This window comes from Mytilus edulis, chromosome 9 (genome assembly GCF_963676685.1).
Source record: "Mytilus edulis chromosome 9, xbMytEdul2.2, whole genome shotgun sequence".
Taxonomy (NCBI): domain Eukaryota; kingdom Metazoa; phylum Mollusca; class Bivalvia; order Mytilida; family Mytilidae; genus Mytilus; species Mytilus edulis.
In genome coordinates this window covers 43,108,740-43,124,429 of record NC_092352.1, presented here as the reverse complement: position 1 = coordinate 43,124,429, position 15,690 = coordinate 43,108,740, and the positions used below count along the sequence as shown (strand labels likewise).

Below are 15,690 nucleotides of genomic sequence, written 5' to 3'. Positions count from 1 at the left end.
TGGAGGATAAAGAAATTGTTCTTAATTTGAGAATTGAATGCTTCTTTTTAAAACTTTATTGGGGTGTAAAAGCGATGACCGAAGTACATTTTGTATGAAGAGCGAATTCGCTTCATTCTAAAAAGGTGCGCACGGTCAACACTTTTACAACCCTATGAAGTTACAAAAAGAAGCAATCAATACTTATAATTACAATTTATAGCTAGGATCATGAAAACACGATTTTTATCAAGTTTTATTAAATTTACATGTGCACTTTATTATGGGACCTCGTGTCATCATGAATGGTAATTTTTTTTATTGTGTATTGAAATTGACTAAGGAATAACGTGAGATTGCAGTGTAGCCAATCAGAATAACATATTATGATGAAACATTCCTTTCTCAATTTTATCTTATGTAAGTATTCTAAATAATTATAGATAAAACTATTTGTTAAAAAAATACCAGGTTTTATTGAAGCATCGATTTAGACCGTATTAAATTGAAGCTGACCAAAAGCGTATCACACAGTTGTTTTAATATACCAATTTAGAAAATATTGTACAGTTTAAGATACAAACCCGAGAAAAGTCCACCAATCCGAATTAAAGCTATTTGGATTAGGCACAATGACATATACCTTTATTTGTAGTCGATGATTTATTTTCAAATAAACTAGCAAATCAGACCGATACTACAGTTATGTTTATCCCTTATCAAACAATTTTTAATTGTTCAACAATGATTTCCGCGTTCCACATCATCATAACAGAAAAAAAGGTTGTCTTAAATAAGGATCATATTTAAGTGGCCACATGATTTATATGTAAAAAGAAGGAGAAGATTACAGGGTGATAATCATAAATATATGGCAAGCTGTTTTCGTCAAACCTTGTACATGTTCAATAATAAAACCTTTTCATACAAAAAGTTAGAATAAAAATGCACTGAGAATATAGGTTTAAAAAGACATATTAAAAATTAGATTTACTCATGGCGAATTAAAATCACTCACTTGGTTTAATAGTTAATAGCACACCCGAGGAAATAAAATTGAACAGTTAGATTTGCGAGCAAATCTTATGCGCACTTAAATGCTTACTAAGCGTGCGTTTTCTTATATACTCGAGTTTAACTATTTGTTTGTTTTATATGGATTAAAATTATAACACAATGTTGACTTCTGTACCCCTATTTCTAACATTTTTACCTATTATTTCTGTTTGTTTTGTTCATGCATTGTGTCAATATAATGGAATATGATGTAACTGTCATACAAGTGAGAGTTTTAGCTACTTTAAAACCAGGTTTAATCCACCATTTTCTACATAGAGAAATGCCTGTAACAAGTCAGGAATATGACAATTGTTATCCATTCGTGTGATTTGTTTGAGCTTTTGATTTTGCCATTTGATAAGGGTCTTTCCTTTTTGAATTTTCCTCGGAGTATTTTTGTGAGTTTACTTTTAACTATGACGGCGACTTAAGATACATGTGAGCATTTTTATATCTATCCCTAGGTAACCTAAAGTACCCAGAGTTCACCAACACTTTTAGTTTATTTACTGTTCTTAGGTCATCAAGCCAACCACACTTAAAGTAAGGGTAGATATAGCAAAATGGACAGTAAGATCAGAGTGTCATTGGTTTTTAAGGGGCGTAAAATCGGGAATAAAAATGAAGTATAAAATCTAGACAAGGATATCTAAATTTTAATTATACATGCAAAGAAAAATTACTCGTATTTTTACATTTTAGAAACAGCATTTACCTTATTAAAACAATCAGATAAATATATACCATTTAAACTTTTTTTCGGGTGGAGGTAAGATCGAAAATTAAAGAAATAGGTCTGTACGGAAGTTGGCTAGTAATGTAAAAAAAACCCACCTTGAAATAACTAAGTGCGAAATAAGGATGGAATTCATTGGATAATGATTTATTAATTGATTGAATGTTGCTTGTTCAACTCGAGTAGAGTGTGGATTTCTCCCCAAACGAGTAATTGGATTATATGTCGACATTATAACTAATTGCTCAGTTGTTTTATAAAAACTAAATATGGTTAGAATGAACGCCTTACATATTTTGTTTTAAAACACGGATTCGGACACTTATAGGGAAAGACATGTGTGTAAAAATATCAATCATGCCATCAATCAAATTTAATAATTGGGACGTATTCGTAATAATCTTATAAAATCTATACTGCTGTCGATAGTAATTAACCCACAGAAGATAAATTCATAAGTATGAACAAGTATCCTTCTGTGACATTATGGTTCTACATCAATCAGATACGTTAACACGAAGTGTATAGAGTTTTCCTAACGAGATTGCTCAGTCTTTTCTTAGAACCACGAAAGTGACCTACCGAATAAGACTATTTACCGGGTTTGTAATAACATGAGCAACACGACGGGTGCCACATGTGGAGCAGGATCTGCTTACCCTATCGGAGCACCTGAGATTACCCAAGGTTTTGGTGGAGTTCGTGTTTCTTAGTCTTAATTTTTTATGTTGTGTCTTTTGTACTATTATATAAAACTTACCGTTGCTTTAAAATAAAATTGCTCTTGTTTACCAAGAAAATTTTTGGAAGAACAATCCGTTTATTATTTATCCCTAAGTGGACACCACTGCTCTTTGAAATTTAGCTCCTAGGGATATTATCAACTTCGTAGTTGGTGCTTAAATGATTTTGAAAAAAACCCGTTGATAAGTAAATAATATATCAAGAAAATAAGGTTATAAAATTTTGAGGCAATTTGAGCTAGATGAATGTGTTTAATGTTTCTGGGTATATTTACAAATTCCGGGTTTTCAAAAGTAGAATCACAAAAATACTGAACTCCGAGGAAAATTCAAAACGGAAAGTACTTTATCTAATAGCAAAATCAAATGATAAAACAAATCAAACGAATGGACAACAACTGTTCAAATGATTATGTTTGAACTTTTCAGTGTTTTTATTTCAAAAGCTTGTCCTTCAAATTTTTAAATTTTCAAAATACTTTTCACTTACTTATTTACCGGGTTAACATGAGCAACACACGTCTGGTGCATCATGTGAACCAGGATCTGCCTACCCATTTGGTGCACCAGAGATTACCCTCGGTTTCTGATAGGGTGTTTAGTTTTCTATGTTGTGACGTCTTGTGTACTATTATTTGTATGTTTGTCTGTTTTCTTTTTTATCCATGGCGTTGTCATTTTTTTTCGATCAATGAAATTGGATGTCACTCAAGTATCTTTGCCCCTCTTTTATCAACTATCGATATATGTCACCTGTTGTGATTCATATTACACGAAAACTTTCATATTTAAAGATCTCATTTGCAAGCGTAATTTACACAAATAACTCCTTGTTGTGCGTAAATTTTCTTTTATCATATACGCATGTGAATTTCATTTTCTTACGTTTCTGATTTTGACAACTTAACACCGAAGTTATAAGACCAATCTTACATCATGCTCATCTTTCTCTATTTAATATGAAAATTCACAATACTCTTCTGCATCTAATTTTACTGACTTCATTTGAAATAAAGACTATTGTGTTCTACTTTTCAAATCCAAGATGGCGCATAAGACACCCATACTACCTTAGTAATGAGTTTTCATAGCCAATTTGACATGAATATAAGTATTTATCTATATTGTTGCAGAAAAGTCAATTTTCAAATATATAGTTATCATAATACGGTCATATCGTACATACAATGTTATAACTAAAATAACATAACAAATGTGAAAAACGTTTACTTAGTTACAGTTAACATTTTATTTCGAGTAGTATAGTCACTAAGTAAATTTAACTTCATTATCGGGTATGATAACTTTGTCTCAAACAAATACTGTGCAGGTTATACAACTGTAATCGCATATATATTTTACGTGCACACATGCAATCAATAAAAACACAAAGGAATATTACACTCAAAAGTCTATATTTTTAAGATTGATGATATTTTTCCTAATTTAAGAAGTTTTGTTAAAGAAAAAGAAACACTTTTAGATATAACACGAACAACCATTCATTCGATTTCTACATAAGTCGTAGACTCTGTCTGAGATGAGGAATTAATATTGTATTCATCGATGGACTCGTATAACTTTGACCCAAGGCTGTCTCCGGAATTTCTTTTTGATTCAGAGTCTATCATTGGATCGATTTCTGAATTTTCATACTTTGAAGTTTCCTGTAATTGGTTGGCAAAATTTGATTTCAAGTACCCGTCTTTATCGAAATCTTCGTATTTTAGTGATGAACTTTTTCGCAATTTTTTAAAAGCATTACAATCGCGGTCAGGTCTTGACTTTTCAGCGTCCTTTTGTTTGCTCATTTCAATATTGACAATCGTAGGATTTTCATGGCGTGTGACAAGTACATCATTCACTGATTCATAAATTTCATCTTCCTGTTCAGGCCTATCTTGCATAGACATTGGCGTTAAATATTCAGAATTTGCATTCAATGTTGTTTTATATTTCCTACAATTGTAACAATAGAATTTTTAAAAAACCTCAACGTTGTGCTAAATTGGAATCATATAGTCATACAGTCAATATTTTGGTAATTAGAGATTCAAACAGCAGTATGCTATATTTATTTATCAATATCGATTAAAGTATTTCGAAGTTAATCAAGATGAATACGATCCGAAAGCCCTTCTATTAACGGTTTCTTGTGATGCCTTAAAAAACTAAGGCAACACTAGACTACTGCTGTTTAATAGTGAAATTTGAATTTTCAAAATTAGACCTGCGTTACAAAACTTCTTGACTATTAATGCCGTTTTTACACTGAATCAATTGGATGTTTGATGTGAACTACTAGCTACTTTTGTCTTATATACATGATTGTTTTATTAGTTGAATTTGACTTTGAACTTTCTGCATGTAACTGCATTTCTCTCATGTCTGTACTTAGTCTCTTTCTGTTGTGAGGGTGTATAAGTACCGTTCCGCATCAACTTTTTGTTTATGTTAGATGGACGTATTTCTAATTGTACCCATCTGATGAGATCAGCTTTTTTCATCTGATATATTTGTATCATGGTGTTTTTGTTTGTATTGATCGATCATCATGGCAGATGTTCCTCTGATTCAAAACGTGAGTATTAACAAATATTCCTCTACATAAAGTTGCTTTTCACTTAAAATGATAAACATGCAGAAGCTCATATTCATCTCAACTTTTACCTACATATTGAATTTCAAAATAAAATAACTTATATAAGGCAAGATCATGTAACACCAAACAGTAAACACACATGGAAACAAACAACATCAACTAAATATATTTCAGGAACTGAATTTTCGGCTCTCCCTTGACACCATTTGCGAGTATGGTCTCGAGGAAACGATGATAGTCCGTCGAAAGGGGACGATAAATGGCTGACCCGTGTTAAGAGAGAGTCATATCTCTTGCATGTTAAAGACACTCTTGTAGATTTCGAAAAAGAGCAGGCTAATGCCGCTACAAGGCAGCACTCACACCCGCAAAGTGGAAAGTGATTAATATAAGTTGCAAAACTTGTTTCCCAATCCACTATAAATAAATATGTTTAAACTAACCAAATAAACCGTAGACGTCTACGAATAACTTAACTTTAATGGCATATAAAGATATATGTTTGTGTTAAAATGTTCTTTGATCGAGTTAAGCAATTTCAATTGCTAAATTATAGTGTAGATTTCTATGTTGTGAAGTTACTTTATTGTTTCAGGTACGGGTGAAGGTCGGTACCTATTAAAACGTTTAAGCCCGCTGCATTTGTTTGCACTTGTCCTAAGTCAGGAACCTGGTGGTCTGTGGTTGTCGTTTATTGATATTTATTTCTTGTTTTTTTATATAAGTTTTTATCGTTTCTGATTTTATACATAGATTAAGATATATAATGCTATTTTGAATGGTTTCACACTAGTCATTTTATGGCCCTTTATATCTTGCTGTTCGTTCTGAGCCAAGGGTCCGTGTTGAAGATCGTACTTTGACCTATAATGGTTTAATTCCCCGAGGGTAACATCAGCACAGTAGTCGGCACTTCTGTGCTGACATAAATTATCATTGATATGGTCATGTCATATTTATAATTAACTGTTTACTAAACTTTTAAGTATTTGAAATACTAAGGCTTTTCTACCTAGGGAATAAATAACCTGAGCTGTATTTGGCACAACATGTTTTGAATTTTTATCATCGATGCTCCTGAACTTTGTACTTTATTTGGCCTTTTTGACTGTTTGGGGATTCGAGCGTCGCTTATGAGTCTTTTGTAGACGAAACGCGCGTCTGGCGTGAATACAAAATTTCAATCCTTGTATCAATGATGAATTTATTTACTTTTACAAATTGTGACTTGGATGGAGAGTTGTCTCATTGGCACGCATACCACCACATGAACTTATATATCTATATAAATATAGATATATGATTTATTATGTGAAATTTACCAAACATATATAATTCAAGTCACAAACGAAATAAAGAGACAAAAAACGCGGCACGAAATGACCCAACGGACCCTCAGGTATTAAAAAGTAACAACAAAATGCGCGAAAGCGGGATAAATAAATGTCAAACGTCTTATGAAGTCCGTCCTGTGTGAACATGCACGAGCATATCAATGTATTGATTGGGATATGTTTACTCCATACGGCAGGGTAGAGGTTATGTTACTGTATATTAATTGGAAATTAATAATTGGAAAGTTGAAATCATCCCTTAAGTCACCCATCTGTGTCAATATTGAGGAAAATATTCTTGAAAAAAATACTCTCTTTAAATATTTCGTTTAAGCTCTTTTTTTCATAACAGCATTTCATACATACTCATATAGATGTAAAAAGGTACATACCTTTTGTATAAATATGCTGACCCACATATACAAAGGATGACGATAATACTCACTACGATTGCTACAATTGAAAATATTGAATACTTAGGATTTTCTACTAAAGGAAAATATCACATTAACTGTGTTTTTTTGGAAACTAAATTCGGAATGAAGGGTCTTCGATGTTCTCCGACTATTGACTTTATTTTGTCTTTCTATTTTTTTTTATTAGATTAGTAACTGATATCTCTTTTGTTGGCAAAACGCGCGTGTTGCTTACAAAATTTTCAGCCTGTTATCTATAATAATTTTATGTACGGTCCATTTATAATGAAAAATTATTTTGAAAATTGTATTAGCTGGAAGAATGAAATATATCACATTGAGTAGTATAAACGGTATTTTCTCCATGCTGCTTTAAGTGTATCTGTGTAACACTATACCTTTCGAAACGTCTCTTTCTTGGATATTTTTTATTTAGTGGAGTTATACGTATATGTAAGAGAATATTGTAAAATTGCTCAAGGCTCAAATAATCTCTTGATTGGTTTTATTCAAAAAATAGTTTTATTTTCAGTGTTAATTAAATGTTTATAATTGATGCATGACTTCATTTTGCAGTATTTCATTTATACGATAATTGTAGTGATGAAAGAACTTTTTTATAATTTGGTAAATATTAAAAAAAAATAAAAAATACATGTGTTATTGACAAGATGTTAGGTGACACATCAGTACAACGAAAAGGTAGAAATATGTTTTTTGATTGTGGGTATGAATGTAAACAGTGTAATATTTTAGCGAAGATCTATTCTTTTTTTATTTACAGTTTCAATCAGTATTTTACATTTGAGTTAAAACAGATTTTATTCCTAAGAGCCAATATTTCGGTCCAGTTTTTAAAATCAAATGCTATTTTACTATATCAGGATCATTTTCTGATTAAAGCCCATTAAAGGTTTAAATTTATAATAAATCAAATTCCTGTTTTTGTTTATTTTATCGGAATACTGTTAATAATTATCTGTATTGTTTTTTTGTTTTTTTTTAATAACATTACAGGTACAGTAAACTTCAACTTATTTTAATTTGTTGTATGTTTCACAATTCAACTTTTATTCAGTTTGGCTGCTAAACTAGGAGAAATTAAACAAGCCTTTTTAGATAAGGTAAATATGGCCAAGTTGGTATAATTAAATGTTAACATCTATTTCTAAAGGTTTTATTAGAAAATTGCTTTAGGTATGCTGTACTTTAGGATTGTTCGCATCTAATATATGTGCTTTTACTCAAATTATAGTATAGAGCTTCGAAATATTTATAAACATTTAAAAAAGTAAAATCAGAAAAAATACTGAACTCCGAGGAAAAATCAAAAGATAAAACACATCAAACGAATGAAATATTAAATTCAAGGCATTTTATTGTAAAACAGTAGATTTATATAGTTGCTTATCATTTAGAACTTTTGTAAGCATACGCCAAGGCTCCGTGTTGAAGGCTGTACATTGACCTATAATGGATTAATTTTATAAGTTGCTATTTGGATGGAGTGTTGTCTCATTGGCACTCACACCACATCTTACTATTTCTATATATAAGCATAAATTACACCACTTCAATCTTTAAAATTATTTTTTTCTGCAATTCTCAGAAATATTTAAGTAGCAATTTAAGTGTTGCAAATGAATCTTGCATTTACTAAGCGCTTGAATTATTCGTTCAATTTAAAATACCATTTATTGAGAACCACTTGCAATATATTGTATACATACCTATTATCGCCGTTAAATGACTTTTATTTGTCAAACCAGTGGTTTCATGATGATGTGCTAAAGAATTGTTTGAGACTTGAACGGACGAATTATTGATGACAGTTTTAGATTGGTACTGATATGCTGTAACAGATGGATCACTGGATTTAGTAATGGAAGTTAGAATATTGAAAACATCTGAGTTCGTGGTGCTTTCGAAAGTGAAGGTCAGTGTCTTTTCTGTTCTTTGGACAATAGTTGATCTTAGATATGCAGACGATTCTTCAGGTTCTGAAAAGAAATAATATTTATTTTCAATGTATTGCGTTATACTGGATAAGATAATATTTGAAATTATAAAATTTTCATTAAGAATATCAAGTCCAACTTTTTTTTATTACTGAGCTTTTATGTCAAAGCATAACAAATTCATAGCTTGATGACAAAAGCAATTTCCAATACTTGCTTTGTAGTCAGGATAGTACGACAAAGTCGAAATTGGATTATAATATGAATGCCGTCCGGTCATAAGAAAGTCAACATTTATTTAGCAAGATTTAAAGTTCAAGCAACACCTCGTTTGGAGATCACAAACTCAAAGGCCATTGTTACACTAGCTATTAATAATTTAATTTTGGGAACATTTTTAAATTTGCTGGATGTTTTCTGTTAATATTTGAGGAAAACAAAATGGCGATTTTAAGTCAAACGTGGTTTAATAATCAACAATAGGTTTTGGAAGACTGATTTTGATAAAAGGCATGGTCACAGCAGATGGAATTAAAAGTTGAATTGGATTCAAATGTTAATTCCTGAATAATATTTGTTTAGGCATATTTCAAACAACACCAAATTGCCATGAAATATGAAAAAACTATAAAAAAAAAACTCGACCAAAACACTGTTCCCTTAAAACATGACACAAACAAATTACAACAAGTCTCACTGACCGTAATCTTTTACCTTTTAACTTTGTGAATACTTTGTGTCTCTACGACACGCAGTTGTCCAGTTTTGATGATTAATGAAGTCGAGAAATCATGTGGAGGTACCTCTACCCCAGTTAAGACTAGTCGAACTGTTTCTGTAAAAGTGTAATGATGTATCTCCTCGAGGAAAAGATTCCACATCCTTTAGTATGCTGTGCCCTACCTGTTATGGTTTTCTATATTTTACCTATAAGATTGTTTCGGTGTTCGGGAAGATAATTTTTCACAAAGAGTTATAAATGGAAAACAAAGTTTAATCAACCATTGTCTACGTAAGAGAGGGAAGAAGGATACCAGAGGGACAGTCAAACTCATAAATCGAAAATAAACTAACAACGCCGTGGCTAAAAATGAAAAAGACAAACAGACAGTCAAACAATAGTACACATGACATAAGATAATGCTGGTACCAAGTCAGGAATATGACAGTTATTTTTTTTTTAGGTTGGTGTATTTGAGATTTTGATGTTGCCGTTTGATTAGAAACTTCCCATTTTCAATTTTCCTCGAAGTTCGGTATTTTTGTTATTCTATCTTTCCTATTAATTAAACTTGTAACAATAAATCATGAAATTCAGGGTCTAAATAATCGAAGCTCCATAAACCTTAACAAGATTCATTAAAAGTTTGTTTAAACGATCCATGTTGCATTTGTCAAAACTTTAAGAAAGATTTTGGTCCTCATTTCTTTTCACCTTCGTACTTTATTTGGCCTTTATATTTTTTTGGGATTCGAGTGTCACTGATGAATCTTTTGTAGACGAAACGCGCGTCTGGCGCAAACACAAAGTTTCAATCCTGGTATAATTGATCAGTTTATTAAATGAAACAATTCATTATTTACTGATATAATATTCAACTTGCTGAGGTCATTTTGCAAGAGAAATGTGTGAGATGAACCTGGGTTTTAAGCGCTCGGGTCCATCAATTTGCTTGACAATTGTTTGCGGGTGAAACCATATTAATCTCTGATAATATTGAAAGACATATTGGGGTGTACATGATACCTAAGCCTCTATCAAATTTCACGATACATCATAATATATAAGATATGTTAGCATTAGTGAACACATTTAGGCGTTAGTTAAACTTTTAAAAAACTTTTGAACTGGAACTATGTATAAGGCGGACTATAAGGAATTCATAAACATTACTCAAATCAAACGAAATAACTTCTTGTTTTAATGGGTTAGAGTATCGAATCTCTAAATAAGTTAACTAAAGACAACCTACTGTGTCTTGAATCATGTCTTGTATGCATGGTCTATATCGTAATGAACTTAGGATAAAATATGCAAACCAAACCGAACCACCTTGGATACATGATCTTTGTTTTTCTTGTGATATGCTTAAACTGACATAGACCGTATTCGTTAGTACCACAGCTGTCCTTCAACACAAAAGATATTAATTTAGAATTATACAGATCAAAAATAGTTTTATATGTATAATATATGTAGTTACCTAGTGATACTTAGACCCTTTACTATCAAAGATTGATTCAAAGGGATGGGGTACGAGGGGTTGGCGCTTTTTTGACAATAAATGCAAATTTAAAATAAATTGGTTTCAACCCCCCTTTTATCCTGGGCTGGGAACACCGTTTTTAAAAAATATCTGAATCCGTGCATGAGTCTCCAGTTTTTTATAATAAAAAAAATGTGATATGTTAGAAGAATCAACAAAAAGTAAAATGACACTCACTTACCACATCCCTTTTCGTCTAGGCCAAGAAAGCAATCCTTGTGTCCATCGCACATAAATTCTTGTGGTATGCACGTTGGATCGCGAAATCCGAATTTGTACATGTAGCAAGTTTTACAATCTATCCCTACAGAGAAACACAAACAAAAGAAAAATAGCAGCACATTATTTAAAAAAATCATGATATGTTTTTATATATAAAAGTCGAATAAGTAGACGTTGACGAAAACATGATAATAAAAACAAACAACCTTAACACCATCTCATAATAATAATAATAATAATAATAATAATAATAATAATAATAATAATAATAATAATATCTTTATTTAAAGAGAGTAACTCATTTGGATTAAACCAATTTTCAATAAGGCTCTCTACATACAGTGTTAACAATATGAATAAAAAAATTAATCTACTATTACACACATGTAAACAATAGACGTATATAAAGTAATATAACAACAACAACAACAAAAACACCTATGGTATACATTGTGGCTTAACTTATAAATTTAACACTTTTAAAAATAAAATGACTTGTAAGAGTTTTTGAATGCAGATATACTTTTTGATTTTTTAATTTGACTGGACAGTGAATTCCACTCTTTTGGACCACTAAAAGAAAAACTTGATTTGTATAATTCTGTATTTGATTTAGGGACAATAAAATTATCCGATGATAGTCGAGTATTGTACGATTGTTTACTACTTGTAGGCACAATAAGATTGGATAAATATTTTGGTGCCAGTTGGTGTTTTGATTTATACATTAATAATGATTTGTGGTAAAATATTCTCTTAGTAACAGGAATAATTCCAGATTCCTTAAATAGTTCAATAGATGGTTTACGAATATCGTGTTCGTTTAAAATAATTCTAGCTGCACTTTTTTGCAATTTTAGTAAATTGTCAACTAAAAACTTGTTACAGTTTCCCCATACTGAACAACAGTAATCCAAACAGTAATCAATAATTGTACAAAGAAATCGACTTCTATGCCAAAACAATTATGGTAAAACAAACAACTACAATGTATTAAAGATACCGTCACACTAGAAATCAAAGATCGAAAAATAAAAATTAAAAAAATCTATCATTGAGCATTAAAGGCTTTAAAAGCTTCGTTCCTATCGTAGCCGCTCATTCAAAGGGCGCAAGTTTCATACAAGGAAAGTTGCCTCCCAAAAAATCAATATAATTATAGTAATAACAATAGCTGATCATTGAATGTTGAGTTTGACATGCCAATATCATACTAGATAAATGAATGCTAGACAAGATTGGTTTGATTTAAATATCATCTGTTTATGTGCTTTGAATAGGATAATATGTATATGTGAACGAATCAAAAGGACATGAATACATAAACATCAACGAGACAGCAACCCAACAATACAAGCTAGTAAAATAGATTAAGATCGTCGTAATTTCATTGAAAGTGGATTAATGTTTTTCCTTTATGACAATCTTTATATCGGAGGGGGAGGATATAAGCGATTAATTTTACAGAAACAGAAACATCAAATTCTGTTTCTGTCAACAGAAGAAAACGGACCATAAGGGAACAGGTATTACCGCTGACGAGATTTTGAACATATATTTTAAAGTGGCGGATTTTTATTGATGTACTTGGTGTTCTCCTTTTCCTTGAACTTGTTAAAAAATACATATATATAATATAACAAAAGAAGATGTGTTGTGCTTTTTAATGAGACAACTCTTCACAAGAGAACATATGACACAGAAATTAACAACTATTGGCCATCGTGAAGCCATCAAGAGTGATCAAAGCCCATACCTCAAAGTCAGCTATAAAAGGTCCCGAAATGACAAAAGTTAAACAATTCAAACGAGAAAACTAACAGCCTAGTTTATGTACAAAAAATGAACGAAAAACAAATATGTTACACATCAACAAACGACAATCACTGAATAACAGTCTTCTGACTTGGGACAGGCACATACATATAGAATTTAGCGGGGTTAAGAATATTAGCGGGATCCCAACCCTCCCATAACCTGGGACAGTAGTGTAACAGTACAATATCAACATGATAAAACACATACATCAATTAACATGATAAAACTGAAATCAGACAGTGCACTTATTTCAATTATAAAGGTTTTATATAATATATCAATAATAAAACAAAACACAAACAATGATATGTTGTACCGTATACATGCATGTATGGAGAAATCATGCTCAGAGTTTATGGGACTAAAAACTAAATGTTCATAGCTTAAAAATTGGGACGAAAGATACCAAAGGGACAGTCAAACTCATAAATCTAACATAAACTGACAACGCCATGGCTAAAAATGAAATATCCTGATTTTAAAATTGTGCCATATAACACTTAAGTAAGGGGCCAATGCACTTATAAAACATCTTACAACATGGTCATAATAACTAAGAGAGACACACGAGAAAGGAGAATGCAAAATAAAACAAAAGTGCAAAACATCCTTATATTATACACTGGACAAAATAGGTTTATATATTTTAAACTTTTGTACGGTGATGCCCGAAATTGTTGGATGGTCTTTGTGGCCATTTGTGTTGGCTTGGTGGCCATTTGTATTGGTTGATATTTGTGGTGGTTCCTTTAATCCTTTTGTGGGTTATATAAAGTTATTGCTAATACTCAGTAAAATCATGCTATCACATCAATATTGGGTTTTATGCATTGGAATATGTGACAACTTTACCACACTACTTAATACTTTTGGAACGTTACCAAGTCTGGAATACGACAGTTCTTGTCCATTCGTTTTTGATGTGTTTTGTTATTTGATTTTGCATTGATTATGGACTTTCCGATAAGTTTTTCCTTTAAGTTCAGTATTTTTGTGATTTTACTTTTTAAACATTGTTCTAAATATCTAGAAACCGTCTGTTGTAACGTATCGTGAAAAGGATATACATAAAAAGATTGAGAAGATTTCAAGGTTTTACAAAATGCCCCTGAAACATGATTACAGGTATATTTTTTGTCAACTTTAATTTGCTTATGTGGAAGCACTTAATAGACATTTGTCGTCCATTTTATATGTTGATAATCATTATAACTATTGTCTTGTTGAGACCAAAGCTATGAAATATTAGTTTACTCCCTGTCACAGTATTAGAAAACTTATGTGTTCCAATTTAGAACACTCAAGTGTTTAAATTCAAAACACCAAAGTATTGTAATTCAGAACACTGTTCTTGAACATGCGTGTTAAAAGATTGAAAATCACCTGAAAGATTAATCTAATTTAATCATAAGAAAAGACATTTCATTTGTTAAATTGAATGAAAAACATTTCTAAGACAAATATAACTAAGCACTAATAAAATAACAACAATGAATGTACCTTTGCAAAACTAACTGGTACAAAATGAACGATGAAGACATATTCTAAAAACTATTACGATTGAAAAATGTTGTTCCAAAAAAGTGTAACAGTTTATTTAAGCGTGGACATAATTCGTATGAAATTCGTCTCAAATTTTACCGGACCAAAAGCACATAGCAGCATAACTCAAATATATTGATTTATAAAATGATATGAATTGTAATGATACGCACCAAATAAAAGACAACCGACTGAATTTAAAATATTTAGCAATCCCAAAAAATGAAGATACAATCCACAATTCATCCTGTTCAAGCAATGATGACTGAAAAAATGGTTACCTTTATCTAATCAAATAATTTGTTTTAAAACAGTTTAACAGGACCGATACTAGAGTTATTTTTATCCCTTATCAAACCATGTTAGTTAAGTAATATGTCCACGTTCCAGTTTTAACAGAAAAATGATTCCTTAAATAACAATAATATTTTTAAGGGACACGTGATTCATTTTTATAAAAAAAAATTACAATAATATACTAAAGTGTTACTCATAAGTATATGGCAACTTGTTCTCGTCAAGATTAAGGCAATTTCGAGGGAAAACAATGCACTGAAAATTATTATGAAATTAAGAATTTTTATTTATCAAAGTTTAAAAAATGTATTTTACTTAAAGTTGACATAATATATGTATCTTTAACGATTGACATATCACACATAAAAAATTAAAAATGAAGATAACATTACAATCGTTTGAATCACGTCATTGATAGTGAAGGTTTTTTTTAGCAGTAGAGTCACTAAGTAAATTCAATTTCATTATCGGGTACGATAACTCTGTTTCACGCAAATACTGTGTGTTACATATACATGTCATAACTTATATTGTACTTAAAATATTGACGAATGAATATAACACTAATTTTCGAATTGATTTGTTACAGAAAAAAATTTCTTAGATAACCCCGAGGGTATCACCAGCCCAGTAGTCAACAATTCGATGTTGAAATGAATATCGGTAATGTGGTCATTTTTATATAATTCCTGTTTACAAAACTTTTGAATTTTTCGA

The 15,690-nt window shown here is 31.0% G+C and overlaps 1 protein-coding gene across 1 annotated transcript; it reads right to left on the bottom strand.

Annotated features, from left to right (window-relative positions):
* Positions 1–3,831: 3,831 nt before the first annotated feature.
* LOC139488414 (uncharacterized) lies at positions 3,832–14,927 on the bottom strand. The gene is made up of 5 exons (XM_071273981.1): positions 14,850–14,927; positions 11,276–11,398; positions 8,600–8,869; positions 6,846–6,906; positions 3,832–4,476 (listed from the first exon to the last, which is right to left on the bottom strand). The coding sequence occupies exons 1-5, from the start codon at positions 14,920–14,922 to the stop codon at positions 4,020–4,022; spliced, it is 984 nt and encodes a 327-aa protein (XP_071130082.1). The 5' UTR covers positions 14,923–14,927; the 3' UTR covers positions 3,832–4,019.
* Positions 14,928–15,690: the final 763 nt, after the last annotated feature.

Coding starts and splice junctions, on each gene's coding strand:
- LOC139488414 (XM_071273981.1), bottom strand. CDS start 14,922: ATGAATTGTGGATTGTATCTTCATTTTTTGGGATTGCTAAATATTTTA. Junction 8,870..11,275: donor CCTAGACGAAAAGGGATGTG/GTAAGTGAGTGT, acceptor ATTTCTTTTCAG/AACCTGAAGAATCGTCTGCA. Junction 4,477..6,845: donor TCAGCATATTTATACAAAAG/GTATGTACCTTT, acceptor TTACAATTGTAG/GAAATATAAAACAACATTGA.